Below are 14,496 nucleotides of genomic sequence, written 5' to 3'. Positions count from 1 at the left end.
GTGTTCCCATAGCATTTTGTGTCTCATGCCACCTAGGCCAGTGTCACTGGCCCTCATATGTGGGATCCGAACCGGGGCCCTCTGGCATCCCAAGCGAGTTCTTAACCATCGCGCCACTCGGCCGGCCCTAGGCCATTCTATCTTGATATTGTTTATCATTTGTCTTCTCTCCCCTACTAGGTTGTAAATTCTTTGAGGTATAAACAATGTTGTCGTTTGTATTCATCGAAATGCAAGATACACAGCATTGCTCAATGAATATTTGTTAAATGTTGAATGGGTCTTTTCATTAAAAATGTACTTGAGGGGATATCAGGCTTTCTAACTAGATAGGAGGAATGCTTTCACAATGTATATGTCTATCAAATTATTACAATGTGCACCTGAAGTGATGTGATGTAATGTACATTACAATTTTGTCAATTATACCACAATAAAACTGAAAAAAAAGTTCAGAAGGAAAATTAAGTTTCATTTTATATGAAAATGCAGCAGGTTTAATCAAGTTAAATTCCTTAACTTTTTAGGAACTCTCAAAATAGTTATCCTAAGTGTAGGTATATATTCTGAATCAAAGTGAATTAGGAGCTAGTTGTGCATAGTCTAGCGGGCTATGGTATGATTTTTTGTTTTGTTTTGTTTTTAAAGAACAACGTTGCCACCTAGGGGAGAAATAGATTTCAAACCTTTCAAACAGGGCTGTTGGGCCAGGAAGACTTAAAATTCAAAGGCAAAAAAAGATACTGGCTTATGGAGAAAAATAAGGTCGTTCTGTGGAATCCCAAATACGTATGGAAGAATTAAGGCAGGTGTGGGGACCTGTGAACGTAAAATTGAGGGATATACATAAATGAAGAAAATGATACTGTGTATATAGTCTTCATTATACAAATTAAAAAGAGGCTAATTCAACTTAGATTGTTAAAAAAGGTAGCCAAAGTATAAATTTTAAAGAAAAAATTATTTCTATGTATCTGATTAAGAGAAAAAGCATACATTGGTAGGTTGCAGTTATTATTTTTTCATAAATTGTTTTAGTCTTTCTTTTTTTGACAAAGTGATAATACCCATTTCAGCCAATTTAGCTGATTAAAAAAAGACAACCACCACAACCTCCCCCAATTACATTACCTAGAGATAACTGTTGCTAATATTTTGGTGTATTGTGTTTCCTCTTTTCTTCCTTTGCTATGTAGAAACATATTTTAAAATACCTATATGCTATTTTTACAAAAATGAGGTCATGATGTACAAATTGTTTGTTAGCCTGATTTTTTTCACTTTATATATTATGAACATTTTTTAATGCCATTACATATTTTTCTATAAAATCTTTTGACTAGATGCATGGAACTCCTTTGGGTAGATGTATCATGATTTATTAATTGGTCCCTTGTTGTTGGACATTTGGACTTTTTTCTTTTTTTAAGACTTTTTTAATTGGGGAATTGGGGGAGGGGAACAGACAAGTGGCTATCCTTTTGTTCTTCAGTCTAGTTGTGGAGGACGTTACTTCACTGGCCCAAGTTGGCACCATCATTGCACTCTTCCCGGGCGAGGCAGATCAGTCCCTGGCTTCTGGACGGCCACTCACTGCGGCTGCTGGCCGCTCATGCTGGCTGCTGGCTACACACGGTAGCCCATGGCAACCCATGGCAGCAGGGGCTGCAGCCTACGCCATTGCTGGCAACTCGACTCATGGCAGCCCAGCTCCAGGTCGAGCTGTTGTTCAGCATCTTAGCTGTAGAGGGCAGTGTCACTGGCCCTCATATGTGGGGTCCAAACTGGGGCCCTCTGTTGTCCCAAGCCAGCTCTTAACCAACGCGCCACTCGGCTGGCCCTGGACTTTTTTCTAATTTTTCACTATTATAAACTATGATGAACTTCTAAGAAGTTAAATACTCTTCTATATCTAATTAGTTTTTAGGATGACTTCTTAGAAGCAGAATTTATGGGTTAAAGAACATGAACTTTTAAGATTTTTAATATGCATTATCTAATTATCTTTCAAAAGATTGATTTATTTATAGATTTTTTTGAAGGAGTCCAATGGCATGTGAAAGATATGTCCCCTTATATACTAGGATGGTAGACATTTCCATAAACTTGTATGTTGACTCTATTTTTTTTATTTTTTATTTTATTTTTAAAGATTTTATTGGGGAATCGGGGAAGGGGAACAGACAAGTTGCTGTCGTTTTTTGTTCTTCAGTCTAGTTGTGGAGGACGTTGCTCCACTGGCCCAAGTTGGCACCTTCATTGCGCTCTTCCTGGGCAAGGCAGATCAGTCGCTGGCTTCTGGATGGCCACTCACTGCGGCTGCTAGCCGCTCACGCTGGCTGCTGGCTATACACGGTAGCCCATGGCAACCCACTGCCACAGGGGCTGCAGCCTATGCCGTCGCCGGTGACTCATGGGCAGCCCAGCTCCAGGTTGAGCTGTTGTTCAGCATCTTAGTTGTGGAGGGCAGTGTCACTGGCCCTCATATGTGGGATCCGAACTGGGGCCCTCTGGCATCCCAAGCCAGTTCTTAACCATCGCGCCACTCGGCCGGCCCCATAGGGAGATTTTTTTGTTTTAGATTAATACAAAGAAGAATTTCCTAAAAATGGGAACTATTAAAGGGCAGCGTAGTGAATTAATGAGGTTTGAATTAGTGATATTTCTGTCTTTCGACATTTTTCTCATAGAGAAGGGATTTCTATATTAAGTGAGAGATTGTATAGTCTGATTGCTAAGGTCCCTTCCAATTCTAAAATATGATTCTATGAGTCCACATGTTTAAGACGAGGATATTTAGAAAAATATGATTATGAGAACACCTTGTCTGAATGTTCTGAGAACTGTTATTCATGAAAGACCTCTTAGAGACTCAATACTGATCTTGTAAATCAGTAGAAGCTTTGGGGAAATACTGCACTCAGGCAGGGGTAGTTTTTCTGTGGGTTCAGGATTAAGAGGTAACGTATTGTATAACAGAACATGTTTCTTTATTGAGAATTCTCTAGGAATATGCCCCAATCAACCCCATTTTCTATTGACCAGTTTTTGGTTTTTTGTTATTTTAATTTTAGCTGAAGGAGAATTTAAGGAACACAGAGCGGAAACATAAGGAGACTCTTAGAAGATTGGAAGGCAGATTTTTTGAAGAAAAGGTAAGGCATATGAGGGTTGGTTAAGAAATTTTTTGTTTACTAGAACAACATAAATGTATTTATATGCATCCTGAGACATATCAACCTTCCACTTGGTATCTTATTAGAAGATTCTTATCCAATCACAACAGAAAAAAAAACAGGGAAAATGAAACCTATAGTAGATATCTCAACATCTAGTATTTTTTCCCCCTCCAGTTAGAGATTCTTAAAATTTTCAAGAGAGATTGTCATTTTGCCAAGACTTTAGGACACATATCCCTCAGATTGGTGTTCCCCAGGTGGAATTGAGACTGCATGAACCCCATTATATAGGGGAGATGGGATTGGAGCGGTCACGCTGGTACACGTGAAATCCGTTTTAATGATTATTGTTTGGATCTCATCCTAGAATATAATCTTCATGAGAACAGGGACCTGATCTGTTTTGTTGACCACAGAATCTCCAGTATCTAAAAAATCTGGTACACTATTAGTGCTCAATAGGAATTTGTTGAATGAATAAATGATGACTCTCCTCATTGCATTTATCAGAAATTTCTTCCAGTTCTGCTTTCCCATACTGATGGGGATTTTTTTTTCCTATTTATCTGTCATGTTGCTTCTTTAATGGGGAAATTGGGCAGTACCCTAAGGTTCCTATGTTCACACTATCGTCTTTGTTTGCTCCTCCATCAATACTTGGAGTATTTTACATCAGATCATGTGGACAGGAGTATTTTATTTGACATTATAAAATAAATACTTAACTTTTTGATATGCAAATTTTGTTGTTAGAAATAGAACTCTGTATTAAAACAAACTATTTTTTTTTTAGCACCGACTAGAAAAAGAGGCTGAAAAGAAGATAATAATGCTGGCCGAGAGAGCCCACCATGAAGCTGTTGTGTAAGAGACTGCTGCCTTTTTTTTCCCCAATAGCCTCTCTTGCTTCTTTGCGGGTCTCTTGTTCTTATCTTTTTTCCTTCCCACTTGTGTCCTGGTTTGCTTTCTTCAAATTTTCTGGCTTACATTCCCTTATGTTTCTAGAAAGAGAGCTTTGTGTCCCTGCCCCTTTTTCCTCCACCCTTTCTGTAGCAGCATGGTGTGAAACTAAGAACTGAGGCTTTGAAGTTAGATTGGTTCTCAAGGTATATACCAACTGACTGTAAGGAAGATATCTTAACTTTTTGGAAATTAAATTTCTTTATCTAAAAATGGGGTTAATAATAGCAACCTCGCAGGGTTGTCATTATCATTCATGTTGGGGGATAAAGCAATCTTTGTTCTAGTTTGGTAATATCTGAAACTTAGGCCTATTTTGAGATCTTATATTTGTCTATTTCAGGCAGTTGAACAACGCTGGAAGAGCTGTTTTTAAAGAGAATGTTTATCTCCAGAAAGCTCTCGCGTACCACCTGAAGGAAGCTGATGCTCTACAGAAAAACTCCAAGAAGCTGCAAGAGACGCAGACTTTACTTTTACATCAAAAGGTTCCCATTCTCATTTAGACTTTGTTTCCTATTTTTAAGGATTGGGTTACATAAATACTAAGCATTGGGTATAATAAAGATACACAAGGACAATGGGACCATATTTCTTCTGTCTGGATGATGTACTTTTCTTATCTGAAAAGATTAGTTACTGAATTAGTTACAAGAAGCATTAGACTTGGCCTTATAAAGAATATGTCAGAAATACAAATATAACTCCTATCATGTACTGTCTGAGAATATTCATTTTGCTTTGCTTAGAGTTGGTCCCTGAAACACTTAGGAATAGGTTCAGCTGTGAGTAACAGCCCTGACAACAATGGCATCACCACATAGAGTTTATTCTCTCACTTAAAGGAAGTCTGGAGGTAAGCAATCCAGAGCTTCAATGGTGGTGCCACCAAATCAGCAAAGACTTGGGTTCCTTAACTCTGCTCTGCAGCATGTGGCTGATACCCTCAAAGTCACCTCATGGCCCACGGCACTGCTAGAGCTCTAACCATTACTCAAACAGCAGGAAGGGAGAAGGACAAGAAGGAAAAATGTATGCCCCTCCCTTTAACGGTCTTCCTGGAAGTCCTACACACGTTTCTACTTACATCTCATTGACCAGAACTTACATGGCTATGCTGAACCACAAGGGAGACTGGGACTTTTCAACTGGGCTTACTGCCTTCCTGAATAAAACCGGGGTTTTATTACTAAGGAGAAAGGGGAAAATGGACATTGGGATAGGCAACTAGTAGACTGCCAGAGTTTTCAGTATAGCACTGTTAATATTTTACTGTATAGTCTCATCAATTTTGGAATTGCCCTTTTGATAATACAAAATATTTAAGCTTTCAGAATTTTGGAGGAAGCAAAGTTTCTTAATTAGCAAATTCAGTGATCTTCACAAGTCCAGACAAGGACCCTAGGATGTGTTTTTTTACTCTCTATATGCAGAATACCAAAATATCACCATCTCAACCTGGCATCAAACTCAAATCTCATGAAGTACTAGAAATTAATGAGGAACTTTTAAGTTCTGAAATTGATTAAAGAGAAAAAAATCCCTCACCTCTCTCATCTCTTCGTTTCTAGGAGATCAATGATCTGTTGGTTAAGGAGAAGATCATGCAGCTTACCCAGCAGAGATCACAAATCCAAACTCTTCAGAAGAAAGTGGTAAGCTTGGAGACTGCCCTGAGTTGTATGACCAGAGAGTTTGAGACTGAAGTTTTAAAACTGCAGCAACAGGCAATGGTAGATAACCCAAGTCAGGTTGAAATTTACAAGCTGCAGCACCTTCTTCAGATGAAGGACAGGGAAATGAATCGTGTGAAGAAGCTGGCCAAGAATATACTGGACGAGAGAACAGAAGTGGAAAGTTTCTTTTTAGATGCTCTACACCAAGTGAAGCAACAGATCCTGTTTAGCAGGAAGCATTATAAGAAGGTAGCACAAGCTGCTTTCAATCTTAAAATGCGAGAGGCATATGCAGGAAGAACAGAATATCCCAAAATTCGAACATTTGATGGCAGAGAACACAGCACCAATACTGTGAATCAGGATCTTGTGGAGGCCGAGAAATGGTACTAATAATGCTTTAACATTTTATCTTTTGTGCTTTTTTGGCGCCTTTTAGAGAAATAAGAGCCCTGAAAAGTTCAGTTTGCTAATATCTAAGTATTGAGTACATTACTCAGTAAGTTACTTGAGGACAGGAACTGACTTACTCATTTTTGTAACCCATATGCTTAGTATAGTTTGTGGGGGCCTAAGAGGTATTCTTAATTGATGCCCCCCTTTTCTTCATAATAGAGACTTATTAAAGAGACTAGATTATTTGTTCCATAGAGTGTCATTGTAGTATCTTTTTTTGTTTGTTTCCTTCAAGCCATTTTTATGAATATAAACATAAATGTACAGTACATACTTCTTGGGATATTAAACATATTTTTGGATAATTACTTTATTCAGTTAGTTATATGTCATGGACATCTTTTCGAGACTGTTGGACATTTAAGTTATGGTTTTTCTCATTAAAAAATGCTACAATGAACATCCTTGTATACAAAAAAGCACAATTTCATACTCTGTGTACATTAACCTCCACAGAGAATATACAAAATTCTACACTGAGAAAAAAGATAAATGTCATACCAGACAACAGTTTTATCTTTTTTATTGAGTTCTGTATTTATGGACTGTGTTGGATCATCAGCAAGCCTATTAGCTATTCTAGAATCATAATAGTGAATAGTTATTTATTTTTTTGCTCTCTATTCCAATCTACACAATAAAATTAAAATTACAATATACTCTTTTTACTCAAGAAAACTTCACTCCTGGATCATTTTTTGTTTTCTATTCTGTTTCAACATGTGAAAAATCATTTGTGCTTCAGAACTAAAATTTGAGGTAAAAATATTTCGCATCAATGACTTCTGTAATTTCCAAAGTACTTTCATTACCTGATTTCCCCTTTGTACTATCTGTGGTGGTTTAATTTTCTATTCTCTCAGTATTCAGTTTAAAGGGCAGTCATAGTTTATTTTTACTAACTGAGGGAAACAGAGCTGTATAATCCAAAATAGTGAAAAATTTTTTTAACTATTTAGCTTTGAAAGATGGTTTTGTAACTTTACTCGAATAGGGGTGTGTCTGACATTTAGGAAATTTCCTTTAAGAAAAATGATGAGATGAGCTAGGAATAGGTCCTGTTTCCACATCCAGAAACTTGTTGAGCTCTTCCCTAAAGATTCAATCCATTCTAGAGACTGAGGCAAGGTCTGCTCGGGTAAGTGTTCTGGTGTAGTATCTTTTAACATGTTCCTTTATTTTGTTTCCTGTAAACTAGTTATAAAGGTTTGATTATATTCAGGTTAAACATTTTTGATAAACATACTTTCATAAATATTTTGTAATGTTCCCTTTACTATTCTGAGATGAAATTCACAGGTAATAATGTCTAACTAAACATATTATTTGAAAAATCAATATAATAATTCTTCATAACAATTCTTTGTTGTACAGTAAACTGTCCCATGGGTTGGAGGACACACAATAGTGCCCCCCCATCATTGTATTAACCAAAAGTTCCCACAAGTTTCCAAAATACACTTAGAGATCTACTGCTACTATGATAAAGGTAGCAGGATGCTTAAGACAGTTGTAGACTATATACAATGATTAATCATTTCCTGTTAGCATTTTTATCTGGTAGGGCACTCCTCCCCCCTATAAGCCATGGATTAAATTATTGTGCATTTAAAAAAGTATTCTTAAAATTATGTTTCCTATCTCCATGCTATTAGATTCTCTAAAGGCTTTAACTCAAGAAACTTAAAAGGACTCCCTACTGCTGTGTCCTTAACATTTTATTAGGAGTGCTTCCAAATGTGTTTTCTGCTTCAAGTTATTTTTTAATGGACTAATTTGTAGGTTCTTTTAAATTACATGGCTGCTGGGACGGTTGGACATGGTTAGTGGCTTCTGAAAGATAAGACTTTGCTTCAAAAATATCCATACTACGTATCATTATTTTTACCTTCTTGCCGTATTCAGAAGTCTGTAATAACACTTCTCTTACCAAGAGATTCATGTAATTTCTTCTTATTTATTTAATAAGTCAAGCAAGTTGAGTCCCTATCAAACATAATGCTTTTTTTCCACATTTTTTGTCTATTGTATATTAAGTGGTATATAAGTTTTCAGAGGAAGGTACGTAAAAAGATTCTCCATATCGTTACTGTAGAAACTGGACTCTTCCTATTCGGCCTTCTGTGTGACATTTTTGCACCTGAGGAACTTGTCACCTTAACCCCAGTTTCCTATTGCTTCTATCAGCAGGACAGGAATGGTGGTTAACATATTATATCATCTGCTTAAGAGGCAGGTTGGAGAAGGACAGTTGAAGTATATGGTGATCATAAGGCAAAACCTAAACTTTTATAGAAAACTAACCCAAGTGCCCCGTATGCAAAAAATTCCTCACATTACACAACATCAGTACTCTCTCTTACATGTCACCCAGCTTTTGTAAATAGCAAGTAGACTGAATCTGCTGAGAAAGTTACAGCATAGATAAAGACCTGGTGGAAAGCTTAGCTACAGCCTGATTTAGAGGTAAGAAAATAGACTAGATAAGTTACATGTTTATTACTCTATCTTCATAGCAAAATATCTAATATAAAAAGAAATTAAGAATCTTAGTAAACAACTGTTTTTTTTCTTGTTCCTTTTCTCTTTATGTGTATCTGGGTACAATATGTCATATTACAACTTTCGATTTTGTTTTTTGCTTGATGTTTGAGCATACATCTTTTTCATGTTATAGTTTTTCTTATTTTTAATTTTAATTACTACATAACATTTTGGATTGGCTAGCATATTGGTATTTTTTTCAACTTTATGATTTTGTAATAGACACAGTTTGCTTTGTAGTCATTACATTTGGAGACCTATGACATTCAGTTATAGTTGGAAATTTTCTTTTCTCATGTTCACATATTTTATATTTTTTAAAAAGAAGAGATGCTTACTATGACCACATTTTTCCTTATCACTTTTTTTCTTTGAAATTCTTTAGGACAGATATTCAAGGAAATGTGGATATTGGAGATTTGACCTGGGAGCAGAAGGAGAAAGTCTTACGATTGCTCTTTGCAAAAATGAATGGTTTTGTTCCTAGGTAACTCCCTTTTTCTGTAGTGGAATACCAACTTATCAACCCAGAAACCATATAGGAACAATGAACTTATTCTCACTTAGAATTAAAGGAATAGGAAAAGACTATAAAGTATAAAAGGGTTATACTTCTTAGCTAAAGGTAAAGAATGGAAAAATGAAAGATGAACTAGAATTAAAGGGGGAGAAAAGAGATTAATTTTAGATATTTAATGCTAAGAAGGTACATCGCTCAGCTGAATGAGTGGTAACTGAAGAGAAGCATAACAATTGTTAAGATTTTATTGGCCTGCAAAGATAAGTAAATGATTTTTAAGCTGATTATTAATCAAGAGAGTCTCTAATACCAAGAAAAAGACTTAGAAAGGAAAAATCCACAGATATTCCAAATAATTCTTTGTCTTTTTTTAAAAAGATTTTACTGGGAAGGGCCGGCCGAGTGGCTCCGTTAGTTAAGAGCTCGCTCAAGAGTTTGAGCTCTGAGCAACAGCGGTTCGAGTCCCGGCCCAAGCTGAGCAGCCGCTGAGCTGCCAACAGGTAGCAGGATGGCTCAGCTGAAAAAAAAAAAGATTTTACTGGGGAATCGGGGAGAACAGCGTTGGGGAATCGGGGAAGGGGAACAGACAAGTTGCTGTCCTTTTGTTCTTCAGTCTAGTTGTGGAGGACGTCGCTTCACTGACCCATGTTGGCATTTTGAGCATTGAGCTCTTCCCAGGTGAGGCAGCCGGTCACCGGACGGCTGCTCACGCAGCTCATGCCGGCTGCCGGCCGCTCACGCTGGCTGCTGGCCACTCACGGTAGCTTATGGCAGCCTACTGCAGCCCACTGCAGCCTATGTCGTTGCCGGCAACTCACGGCAGCCCAGCTCCAGGTCGAGCTGTTGTTCACCATCTTAGCTGTAGAGGACGCAGCGTCACTGGCCCATGTGGGATCCAAACTGGGGCTCTGCTGCTCAGAGCTGGTGCTCCCAAGCCAACTCTTAACCAACACGCCACTCAGCTGGCCCCAAATAATTCTTTTTAATGATTACTTTTCACTCTCTCTACTGTTTTATCGGTAACTATACCCCCTGGTAATGACCTATAAAGTGGGTAAAATAAATCAGTCACTTACTGATTGCTTGTTACATGCGTGGCATTTACTATGGGGATTCAAAAGAATTGAGACATTGCCCTTGATCTCTACAACTAGCTCACAATCTAGTTGCCCAAGCAAAACCAAACATAACAAGGGGGAAATTAGGTGGCACAATAAAGTATAATTGGAGTTCAGACAATATGTCAGCGGGCTAGAGTAGTCAGGGAAGACTTCACTCAGGAAGACTGAAAGAGTATGACTCTGTGGGGTACCATGTAGGATAGTGGGATGGTGGGTGGGGGAGGGCACATCAGGTGAGGGGCGTAGTAGACAGCATAAGCAAAAACCCAGAATTAGGAATTGGTATTGGGTGTTTAGGGAACATGGAGGAAAAACTGCCTAGCTTGAGGAAATTCAGTAATGCTAGAGAGTAATTATTAATTAGATATAAGGGTTAATCTGTAGGTTAAATTATGGTGAGCCTTGAAAACCATGCAGAAAAGCCCGAACTTATGCTATTGTAGATTCTAAAGTAGTGTAACACACTTTTATTCTCTGCCTTGAAGGAATACAAAGAGCAATAATAAGCGATACTCTCATATTCTCTCACTGGAAAGAGCTCATAGGTCATTGTTCTCAGAGCTAACCTGAACCTAACAGTGACAATTATGATGGATTGGAGGACAAAACTAGAAGTGGGGACCAGCAGAAGCTGCTGTACTACTCTGGGCATGCAGCGGTGAGGGGTTTAGGCAAGAGTGGAGCAGTCAGAAAAAAGGGGAGAAACTAAGAGACACTTAGGAAGGAGAAACAGGACTTGTTGATAAAAGACAAAAGGAATAAAGAAAACAAAGTGTAAATGTTTGAGTTTTTTAGTTTAAGAAACGAAGAATGGTGGTATGAAAGGCAAATGAAAAATCTGGAAAGCCAGTGTAAGGGAAATGTTTAAATGTAATCCATCCATCAACTCATTAACATATACATATTGAGTACTTGCTATTTACTGAGGCTATAGTGTTGAGCAAATAAAGACATCATGCTTAATATCAAGGAGTTCATGGTCTACATGGGAAGAAAAACATTATTCAAATCATTACACAAATAAATACAACAGTACAACTATGACATAAACTCAAAAGAGTGGTATGAGAGCCTAGATTAGGGGAGTCTGACCTAATTGAGGAGGTCAGGAACATTTCTGAGGAACTAAAAGGTTGAGCTGACCTCTAAAAGGCCGACAGGAACAAAAGGGAGGAAAAACATTCCAGCAGAAGAAATAGAAAGTATTTTCAGTGTCAAATTGGAGACGATGGTAATATATTGAAATGAAAAATACTTAAGGCATTGTAAATAGTGATTGGAGTACAGATGATAGTTTCGGAAGAGAGATTTGAGCATGTTTAGTGAAAATTGGTAGTTGAGTACGGGAGAGTAGAAGAAGGTAGAAGAGTAAAGGGCTGAGGCTAGAACCTTTAGGAATAAACGGAAATAATTAACAAGAGAACAAAGAGTACAATCAAGAGAGAGGCATTTTAAGAAGTATGGGCTACATGGAAGATGGAGGACTTTGAAATGACTTTTGTGTCTCTGGTAGCTTTCCAAAGAGGTGGCAGTAGGACCCAGCCTGTAGATACTGAATGTCTGTCTCATTGTGAGTTGACCTTTCTGTACCCCATGGAATACAGCCAGAGTTCCAGACCTCAAGTTCCATAATGTGTTGTTTTCAGCACTGGAGAAAGGAAGAAATTTGAGTGACATCTTTCACACCAAAGCAAGGATCTTGAACCTGGCCACAATGGAACCATATCTAAGCCTGTTGGAATTTCATGCTAGGGTTGGACGAAGGAAAAAGAAGATAGGAATAGAATGGTGAAATGTTGAGATGAAGATGAATTTAACGAGAAAGCTCAAACTGGGGAGGAATTAAATGATGAAAGGTCTACCATGGCAAGTAATTAGGAAGTTGGTAAGAGTTCACAATAGATTGTATATGAGTATGAATCCAACAGTGCAATATTTTTCTTTGTGATTGAACTAAGTCAAAGGAGTATAACCCATAAACTGTACTCTTTAGTGCATTAGCAACAACTGTGGCTATAATGCAGGCACTACTAGTAGTAGCTGAATTATGCTATTAGACTATTTAATATAGCCAGATTTTGAATGAGTTTATGCTGGTTTCATGTGCACCTAGTTTTAGGAGTGAGATATGTGTCTATCTGCTGGCATATCAACCTACTATACATTTTTTTTTAGATTTTTTTTATATTGGGGAATTAGGGGGATGGGAACAGCGCTGGGGAATTGGAGGAAGGGGAACAGACAAGTTGCTGTCTTTTTGTTCTAGCTGTGGCAGACGTTGCTTCACTGGCCCAAGTTGGGCACCATCATTGCGCTCTTCCCGGGCGAGGCAGATCAGTCGCCGGCCTCTGGACGGCCACTCACAGCGGCTGCCGGCTGCTTCTGCTGGCTGCTTCCGCTGGCTGCTGGCTCCTCAGGGTAGCCCATGGCAACCCACTGCAGCAGGGGTTGCAGCCCACGCCATCGCCGGCATCCCAGCTCAGGTTCCAGCTCAGGTTGAGCCGTTGTTCAGCATCTTAGCTGTAGAGGGCAGTGTCACTCGCCCTCATATGTGGGATCCAAACCAGGGGCCTCTGGCATCCCAAGCCAGCTCTTAACCATCGCGCCACTCGGCCGGCACAGCCTGCTCTACTTTTTATAACTGTTAAGCTCACTTTCAAATTACAATATTAAATTAGTGATATATTTGTTTCCTGTTCTTAATCCAGACTTTCTAAAGTATGGGAGAAATTTTCATACTCTGTCTATCTCCGTTGGGTAACTTTTCTGTGTTCTGTGGTTCTTTTTGTGGGAAGGGAATTTTTCTGGCCGTGTTTTAGGCAGTACTGTGGTTCAAACTTGCCCATCACCATTAATAGCTGTTGTGCGCGTTTCATCATGATGATCATTTCCATAAATATTTCCATTTCTTAAGTTCAATATGTCTCAACTTTAAGAGAATGTAAGTTTATATTAACTTGCCTCACATTATACTGGGTGGGTGTAAAAGCTCATTTTTTAAAATGAGAAGCCCACCCAATATTCATTTAGCACTTTTAAAGTGTAGTTGAAGTACAGGGCACAGGGAGACACTGCCTCATTGTTAATTTTTTCCACCACAGAAAATATAGCCAGAGTTCTTGGCCTCCAGTTCCAGACTATGTTGTTCCAGACAACGGAGAAACAAAGGAATTTGGGTAAGGTCTCTCTTGACAAAGCAAGGAACACGAGCCTGATCACAGTGTTTCTTTTTCTTTCTTTTTTTTTTAAAAGATTTTTTATTGGGGAATTGGGGGGATGGGAACAGCGCTGGGGAATTAGGGGAAGGGGAACAGACAAGTTGCTGTTGTTTTGTTCTTCAGTCTTGTTGTGGAGGACGTTGCTTCACTGGCCCAAGTTGGCACCATCATTGTGCTCTTCCCAGGAGAGGCAGATCAGTCGCCAGCACTGCGGCTGCTGGCTACACACGGTAGCCCATGGCAACCCACTGCCACAGGGGCTGCAGCCTATGCTGTCAGCAGCAACTCAAGGCAGCCCAGCTCCAGGTTGAGCTGTTGTTCAGCATCTTAGCTGTGGAGGGCAGTGTCACTGGCCCTCATATGTGGGATCCGACCGGGGCCCTCTGGTGTCCCAAGTCAGTTCTTAACCATTGTGCCACTCAGCCGGCCCCACAGTGTTTCTGGTGGACATTTTATATGTGCTAGAATTGAGTGAGAGTAACATGACATGTCTATTATTCTAAACCAGGTTCCATGTGTGTATGGTATTTATAGGTCTGTTACTTTGTCATTATTGCAGGGATGAAAGTAAGCTTCAAGAGCAAACCTTCATCACCCAACAAGTACCGATCTCAGACGCTTCTGGTGAACTGATGGTATCCAATATTCAGAAAGGATCACAAGAGTCTGACAAGGTAAGGAGTCTGTAATCTCACCAAACAATTCACATAACTGCCACCATTACCTATTCAGCTTCTTGATAAGTCACAGTTCTATAGCTCTATTACCCAAGAGCTCTCAGGGATCGGTGAAATGAGTAATACTACTATTGTGAGCTCAGTG

At 38.9% G+C, this 14,496-nt stretch overlaps 1 protein-coding gene across 2 annotated transcripts in view; it reads left to right on the top strand.

The window, feature by feature from the left end:
• Window positions 1–14,496, top strand: part of BBOF1 (basal body orientation factor 1) — a 34,581-nt gene that overhangs the window by 15,492 nt on the left and 4,593 nt on the right. For both annotated transcript variants that reach the window (XM_019640316.1, XM_019640317.1), the window contains 7 exons: window positions 3,075–3,155; window positions 3,973–4,043; window positions 4,483–4,627; window positions 5,711–6,201; window positions 9,201–9,302; window positions 13,558–13,632; window positions 14,234–14,348. In XM_019640316.1, the coding sequence (XP_019495861.1) occupies window positions 3,075–3,155; window positions 3,973–4,043; window positions 4,483–4,627; window positions 5,711–6,201; window positions 9,201–9,302; window positions 13,558–13,632; window positions 14,234–14,348 (1,080 nt within the window). The remainder of the gene's footprint in view (window positions 1–3,074; window positions 3,156–3,972; window positions 4,044–4,482; window positions 4,628–5,710; window positions 6,202–9,200; window positions 9,303–13,557; window positions 13,633–14,233; window positions 14,349–14,496) is intronic.

This window comes from Hipposideros armiger, unplaced genomic scaffold (assembly GCF_001890085.2).
Source record: "Hipposideros armiger isolate ML-2016 unplaced genomic scaffold, ASM189008v1 scaffold_49, whole genome shotgun sequence".
NCBI lineage: Eukaryota > Metazoa > Chordata > Mammalia > Chiroptera > Hipposideridae > Hipposideros > Hipposideros armiger.
The sequence above is the reverse complement of the archived record's forward strand: the minus strand, read 5'-3'. Positions and strand labels throughout refer to the sequence as shown.